At 34.0% G+C, this 8,689-nt stretch overlaps 1 protein-coding gene across 1 annotated transcript in view; it reads left to right on the forward strand.

Annotated features, from left to right (window-relative positions):
* Positions 1–2,609, forward strand: part of NAALAD2 (N-acetylated alpha-linked acidic dipeptidase 2) — a 39,912-nt gene extending 37,303 nt beyond the window's left edge. Inside the window, exon 19 of the mRNA XM_081098454.1 lies at positions 2,368–2,609. Within this exon, the coding sequence (XP_080954580.1) occupies positions 2,368–2,557 (190 nt within the window). The 3' untranslated portion in view covers positions 2,558–2,609. The remainder of the gene's footprint in view (positions 1–2,367) is intronic.
* The last annotated feature ends 6,080 nt before the right edge of the window (positions 2,610–8,689 follow it).

Genomic DNA, 8,689 nt, shown 5'->3' on the forward strand with positions numbered 1-8,689 from the left:
CATACTTACTTGGATGGATAGATTAACAGACAAAATCAGCCTTAAGTGATATATATAAAATATTCCATCCAAAAGCAACAGAAAACACATTTTTCTTAAGTGCACATACATTTTTTTTTTCAACATTCTTAAGGATAGATAATATATATTAGGCCACAAAACAAGTTTTACACATCTAAAATCATATCAAGCAAATTTCCCAACCACAATGGTATGACACTAGAAATCAATTACAAGAGAAAACTGGAAAGTTCACAAATATGTGGAGATTAAAAAACATGCTACTGAACAATAGGCCAATCTAGAAATCAAAGAATACATATCAACCTTTTCAAACTCATTTTATGAATTCAGCACTATCCTGACACCAAAACCAGACAAGGACATCAGAAGAAAACAAAATTAGAGGCTAATATCCTGATGAACATAGGTACAAAAATTCTCAGCAAAATAATTAGGAAATGAAATACGAAAGTGCGTTCAAAGAATTACACACCGCGATCAAGTGGTATTTATTCCAGCGATGTCAGGGTGGTTTACTATATGCAAATCAATGTGATACACCACATTAAAAGGATAAACGTCATATTTCAATAGATGCAGAAAAAGGGTTTCACAAAATTCAACGTCCATTTAGGATAAAAACTCTCAACATAACAAAAGGCTATATATAAACAAGTCTGCTATCATATACTGAGTGGTGAAAAGCTGAAAGCTTTTCAGGAATAAGACAAAGACGGCCATTCACGCCACTTTTATTCTTCAACATACTATAGAAAATCCTGAAGACTACCAAAACCTGTTAGGACTAATAAATTCATTAATACTGCAGGGTAAAAAAAAAAAATCAATATACAAAAACTTGTGTTTCTATATACAAACAATGAACTATTAGAAATGAAGAAAACAATCCAATTTATAGCTGCAATAAACAAAACACTAGGAATAAATTTAAGAATGGAAGGAAAAGACCTGTACAATGAAAACTATAAAATATTGAAGGAAATTAAAGATGACTCAAATAAATAGTTCATGCTCATGGATGGGAAGATGTAGCATCATTAAAATGTCCATATTCCCTAAAGCAATATACAAAATGAATGCAATATTTATCAAAACCCCAATGGCATTTTTTCACAGAAATAGAACAAAAAGTGTTCAACTTGTATGGGACCAAAAGACCCTGCACAGCCAAAGCAATCCTAAGAAAAAAGAACAAAGATGTGTCACACACCCTGATATCAAACTATCCTACAATCAAAACAGAATGGCATTGGCAGAAAAACACACACAAATCAATGCAACAGAAATACATCAGACACAGACAATACCATATGATCTGACGTATATATTGAATTAAAACAAAACAACACACACACACACGCACACAAACAAGCTCGTAGATACAGAGAACAGATTGGTGGTTGTCAGAGGGTGGGGGATGTGCCATATGGGTGAAGGTGGTCAAAAGTTACAAACTCGCAGTTACAAACTTAAGTCATGGGAATGTAATGTACAGCATGATGACTGTAGTTAAAAATACTGTATTGCATATTTATGGGGCAAGTTTAGAGAAGTTAGATAATTTGCCAAAGACAACAGAGGTATTAGATGCCAGGTCAATGATTCAAACAAGGTTTGATTCCTCTGTCAATGTTTTACTACACTCTCCCTTCACAATTCTCCAGAAGAGGGCAAGTATACTGAGGACTATCTATGACCCGTATCTTTAATACCTCAACTTGTATATAGGTCACTATTTCAATGCTTACAGTGTAGCACTTACACTCATTTTAGTAAATAAGAGCCATTTGAAACCATAGCAAGACTTAAATGGGCAACACAAAGATAAATTACCGTTTTCGATCTCCTCTCTGTCTCACTAAATATACCCATAAAATGTATGTGTGTGTGTGTGTGTATATGTGTGTGTATATATATGTGTGTATATATATGTATATATATGTGTATATATATATGTGTGTATATATACACACACACACACACACACACATATACATACATACATACATACCCATAAAACATACCTTCTAGCACTGTGGCAGTCTAGGCAGTTAGACAACTAATGCACAAACTTAAAAGAACCTAGTCCATTCCAACCATATGGGTTGGTAACATATGATTTACGAGACAGCTCTTAGCTCCTTTCTTTGCTTAAAATTATACTGTTACATAAGTATCTCAAATCAATTATATGTCTTCATTTTGGAGTAATAATAGTGAATGCCAGGAGAGAAAGATTACTTAATGTGTGATCTAACAAAAGGGAACATTTTAAAAAAGCCATATAAGATATATTTGTATAGTTTTCAGCTCAACCTGTCTTATGTTTTTTTTTCCTAATAGGCACATCATCTTTGCTCCAAGTAGGCACAACAAATATGCTGGAGAATCATTTCCTGGGATCTATGATGCTATGTTTGATATTGAAAATAAAGCAGACCCACGTTCAGCCTGGGCAGAAGTAAAGAAACACATTTCTATTGCAGCCTTTACAATTCAAGCAGCAGCAGAAACACTGAAAGAAGTGGTATAGTAAGGTCAGCCAAGTGGCCATCCATTAAAAGTATTACTGGAAGTCTGAGGATAAAATCCGTGTTTCATCTTTCTTTTCATGTAATGTTTGATTTTAGACTTCCACCTTGTTCATCGGCAAAGTGTGTTCTGGTTCTTTAAAAATGCACTAACTCCACTCATGCGGCAGAAAGAGACAAAATAACTGAATATTCCCTAAAATAAAAAATGGCATGGAACTTGAACTCTCAGACAGTCTGGTAGAAATTTAAAATGGCATAACCACTTTCGAAAAACAATTTTGTCAGTTTCTTATAAGTTAAACATATACTTAGTTACTTTATGACTCTAAAATCCCACTTCTAGGTATTTACTAAAGAGAAAAATTAAATATACTTTAAATAGCTTCACCTCTACTGAATAATAAGTGTGACAGGTAAAAAAAAGATCATTGCCACAAATCTTCATATTTTGCCTCCTCTAAATAAAACTATATCAGCACCAGTAAACTTATATGCAGAAACTACTGACCCAGAATTATGGGTAAATTGACTAAAGCTTCAACAAGCTTGGATGTTCAATTAGCCAAAAAGAGTTGAGAATAAAAATTTAAAAAGCCCTTATAGGCAGGCACACTAACTACAATAAGAAGTGACCACTCAAAGTTTGACTGCAAGAGAAAATTCCCCTGGTACCTTTGCTTGCTAACCAACAAAACAATCAAACAGTGGGAGTACTTAGTTTAGGGATAAACATTTCCTAAATATCTCAATATTACCAGAGGGTATCTCACTGATTTCCCATAACAACATAAAAAATAATGGGATTCAGCAAAAGCAGTTCCTAAAACAAAGTTAAAAGTGATAAATGCATTTATTAAGAAATCAGAGAGCCCTAACCGGTTTGGCTCAGTGGATAGAGCGTCGGCCTGCAGACTGAAAGGTCCCAGGTTCGATTCCGGACAAGGGCATGTACCTCGGTTGTGGGCACATCCCCAGTAGGAGGTGTGCAGGAGGCAGCTGATAGATGTTTCTCTCGCATCGATGTTTCAACTCTCTATCCCTCTCCCTTCCTCTCTGTAAAAAACCAGTAAAATATATATATTTTTTAAGAAATCAGAGATCTCAACAATCTAATTTTATATCTCAAGGAACCAGAAAAAATAACAAATTAACCTCAAAGTTAGCAGAAGAAAGGAAATAACGATCAGAGTGGAAATGAATGAAATAGGGATCAGAAAAAAAAATACAAAGGATCAATGAAACGGAAAGCTGATTTATTGTAAAGATAAAAGTTGATGAGTCTCTAGCAAGACTCAAAATTAGAAATGAAAAGACACAATTGATTCTACAGAATACATAGGACCAAAAGAGACTATTATGAAAAATTATATGCTAATTAGATAACCTAGAAGAGATGAATAAAATTCTAGAAACACAACCTAACAATATTGAATCCCCCCAAAATAGAAAACCTGAACAGCCTAGAAATGGGCAAAGAGATTGAGCAATCAAAAACCTCCCTCCACAGAAAACTCCAGGAGAGGCGGCTTCCTGGTGAAGTCTACCAAACACGCTAAGAATTAATACCAATCCTTCTCAAACTCTTCAAAAAATCTGAGGAAGAGGAAATACTTCCAAACTTACTGAGCGCAGCACTTGAGAATATCATAAAAAAAACTATTGATCAATATCCCTGATGGATAGAGATATAAGAATTTTCAACAAAATATCAGCAAACCAAATTCGTGAACAAATAAAAAGGATTATACACCATGACCAAATGGGATTTATCCCTATAATGACAAATAGTTTTACATATGCAAATCAATAAATGTAACACAGTATATGAATAAAATGAAGGATAAACATTGCCTATCTGAACAGATGCAAAAAGCATTTGACAAAATGTAACATTTTTTAAATGGTTAAAACCCTCAGGAAATTGCATATGGAAGAAACACTTCAACACAATAAAGGCCAAAAATGAGCTAACATAACACTCAATGGAAAAAAAACAAAGCTTTTTTTCTAACATCAAGAACAGGACAAGGATGCCCACTCCCAATACCCTGATTCAATATAGCATCGGAAGTACTAGCTATAGCAATTAAGCAATACAATGAAATAAAAGGCATCTAAATAGAAAAGGAAGAAGTAAACCTGTCATTATTTACATATGATGAGATTTTAAACACATTATCTCAACCAAAAGACTGTTGAAAATAATTTTAGTAAAAATTACTAAATACAAAATCAACATACAGAAATCAGTGTCATCTCAATACACTAAAGATGAAACATCTGAAAAAGAAATGAAACTATCTTATTCACAACATCAAAAAACAATTAAAATACCTAGGACTAAACTCAACCAAGAAAGTGAAAAATCTTTATAACAAAAACTACATAACTTTGCTGAACAAAATCAAAGACACAAACAAAAATTTGCAAAGATATCCCATGCTTATGGACTGGAAGAATGCTACTATAATGTCATACAACCCAAAGTCATCTATATATTCGATGGAACCCCCCATCAAAATACCAATGGCATTTTTCACCAAATAGAAAAAAAAAACAATTGTTAAATTTGTATGGAACCCCAAAAGACCCCAAAGAGCCAAACCAATCCTGAGAAATAATGAAGCTGGAGGTACCACACTTTGTGTGTGACAAAGCTACAGCAATAAAAACAGTATGGTACTAGCGAGAAAAATAGACACAGACAAATGAAAGAGTACAGTTCAGAACTAATCCCTGCTTACATGGTCAACTAATATTTGACAAGGGAGCAAAGAGCATCCCATGGGGAAAGAGTGCTTTGGGAAAATCGTGCTGGGAAAACTGGATAAACTCATGCAGAGCAATGAAATCGGATCCCTATCTTACACCACACACAAAAATTCAAAATTAATCAAAGACTTAAACATAAGACCCGATACTATAAAACTCCTAGAAGAAAACGTTGAGAAGCAGTTTCTTAGCATGGGTATTGGCAAGAATTTATTAGATATGACAACTAAAGCGCAAATAACGTAAGGAAAAACCAACAAATGGGACTACAATAAAATTTAAAACTTTTGCACAGTAAAAGAAACATTTAAAAGGCAACCTACAAAATGGGAGAAAAAAATACTTTTGTAAACTATATTATCTGATAAGAGGTTAATAACAAAATATGTAAGTTCATAAAGTAAAAAAAATAAAAATAAAAGCAAGCCTAATTAGACTAATGCTGCTAGTGTTTTTCAAACTTTATTGTATGTCACAATGAAACACAAAATATGCTGCAAATTTTTGGGACATCACCCTGGTTTTGATTCAGGAGGTCTGATGTTAAAGAAAAAAATTAGCATTTGTCACAGATTCTAAGATGCTGAAACTGCTGATCTAGATCTGATACTTTGATAACCACTGATCTGGCCTAGAAGACAAAAGCAAAAAATGCAAATGATCCTTCGCTATCTGTCCCTAGGTTTACAATCTTCTGTTTCTTATGTTGCACTCTAAATTCATATTAATGGCTAAAACAAAGGTAAGTTGATGTTATTTCATTACATCTTATTTAACATGTAGATATGAATTCCCATCTATGAGTTACACACAAAATACATATCACTATAAGAATGGTAATGGGAAAAAATTTTTTTTCAACTGCTTTTGACTAGAGACCCTAAGAGTTGCCAAATCACAAATGATGAGTTTATTGTTATAACCAAAACCATCCATGCAAAAGGACTACATATTTTATAAATTTATTTTCTAACAAAATATAGGAAACTAAAATTGTGGTCCTGGTGACTAAACACAGTGTTACTAATTTTCCTTGCCATGTGCCAATGTTTTAAGGAACCTATTAATTCAAATGACAGACATAACAGCACAGAACACAAAGCCAGGATGCCCGAGTTTGAATTCTCTACTCCACAACTCACTCATTTTGACTTAGGTTAAGTTATTCAACCTGTGCCATAAATCAGTTCTCTCTCCTGTTATGTAGTAATAGAACCTACCTGATAGGGTTGTCATGAGGATCAAGTTCATATTCACTGAAGTCCTTAGACCAGCCGTGGGCAAACTACGGCCCGCGGGCCGAATCCGGCCCGTTTGAAATGAATAAAACTAAAAAAAAAAAAGACCGTACCCTTTTATGTAATGATGTTTACTTTGACTTTATATTAGTTCACACAAACACTCCATCCATGCTTTTGTTCCGGCCCTCCGGTCCAGTTTAAGAACCCATTGTGGCCCTCGAGTCAAAAAGTTTGCCCACCCCTGCCTTAGACAGTGACTGAGCCATCACAAGACCTGTATGTCTTGATATTTACAAAAGCCAACCAACATGCCAAATATTAAAACATGAGGATGATTGGCCCAAACACAAAGTTATATGCAGTTTATGAGAAGATACAGACACTGACAAATTAATCATAGAAATAAATAAAATATGAAGTATGGAACTGCAAACTGAAATAAGCATTGTGAAGGAAAGGATAAGCATTTTTAAAAGGCATTAACAGACCCATTTTTCGAGGAGAGAGGTTTCCCTGTTCCCAGGCTTACCACCAGTACTTTTACTCAAAGTATCAGCCTTAAAAAAGACAATCTAATCCAATTATGTGGATAATAAATAGCTTAATCAAAAATGAATGGCAGGTTATTTCGACACCATCTTTAATATAAAAATGTTTAAGGCTGGAAGTTTTATTTCATTTTAATAGACATTAAATGACCTTGTAAATTAGAAAACTGTCATTAATTAGCATTTAAAAATATGCTGTTCAGGCCGAAACCGGTTTGGCTCAGTGGATAGAGCGTCGGCCTGCGGACTGAAGGGTCCTAGGTACGATTCCGGTCAAGGGCATGTGCCTGGGTTGCGGGCACATCCCCAGTGGGAGATGTGCAGGAGGCGGCTGATCGATGTTTCTCTCTCTCATCGATGTTTCTAACTATCTCTCTCCCTTCCTCTCTGTAAAAAATCAATAAAACATATTAAACAAAATATGCTGTTCAGAAAAACTGTTCTTGAATGAATTACTCACAACTAAGAACTACATAAAAACTTAACATCAAACAATAATTACACAGAAGAAAATGTTGCAAGCCCACTATTTGAAGGATAATGCCACACATATACAACCTTGTGCGCCTACCCTTACTTAACAAGGCAGGCCATGCAGCAAGTCCAGATGAGTTTAAGCTGTAAGATAACTGGACAGTAAGAAAGCAATCAGGTAAAAAACCAACTTCCCAACTACCCAACAAACCAGCAATGAAAATATATGGGGGGGAAAAATACAACACACAACAAAAAAAAGCCATAAACCCCCCAAAATGATAACAAAACTTAAAAATAAGACGGACTTAGTTTTTCCATTTTAGGACTGAGGACAAGAAATTATATAAGCAACAGAATCAAATCAAGTACCAAATATGAGTTCTAGATGCAAGTAATTTGTAATGAAACAAAACCACTCATTAATGTTCTGATAACTTGAAAGTACCTGGCTGTTAAAAAAAAGTTATAAGAGTACATACCCAAATGCCCTAAAACTGACATTACACCTTGTACACGAGTTTTTAAAAAGTTTATTGTGCGTGTATGCATGACAAGCATTTTCAAACTGGAGAATGACTGATTTTTTTAAAAGAAAGCAGTGGCAGAGCAATCATCGAAAGTCACTTAATGTATTTGCAAGAATTCTTTAAGGTTCTCTTTACCATAAGATGGCTGAAGAATTGTCTAAAGAAAACCAAACAAAAGAAGTTATACATGATAAAAATTAAAATCGATGGTATAAAATTTAAATAATAAAATAGATCATTGCAGTCCTGTGCCAGTATATGGTTTGAACAAGAAGTTACGCCTTTGACCTATACACATTTGTCTATGGTAGATTGATTTCAATTTATATTTTTAATCGTTTATAAATTCCTGGCTTAAATTACCAAAAACTAGGATACGTCTCAAGAACTACCCTTTAATAGTGTTCCTCTAAAAACAGATGGTCAAAATTAATGTTCTACTTTAGTTAATAGTATTATATCAAGACTAATTCTTAGTTTTGTGAATGTTTTATGATTATGTAAGAGTTTAACACAAGGGGAAGATTAACATAACATATAAAGAACTCTGTACTTTTTTTTTGCAA

Source organism: Myotis nattereri (genome assembly GCF_964212035.1).
Source record: "Myotis nattereri genome assembly, chromosome: 9".
Taxonomy (NCBI): Eukaryota; Metazoa; Chordata; class Mammalia; order Chiroptera; family Vespertilionidae; genus Myotis; species Myotis nattereri.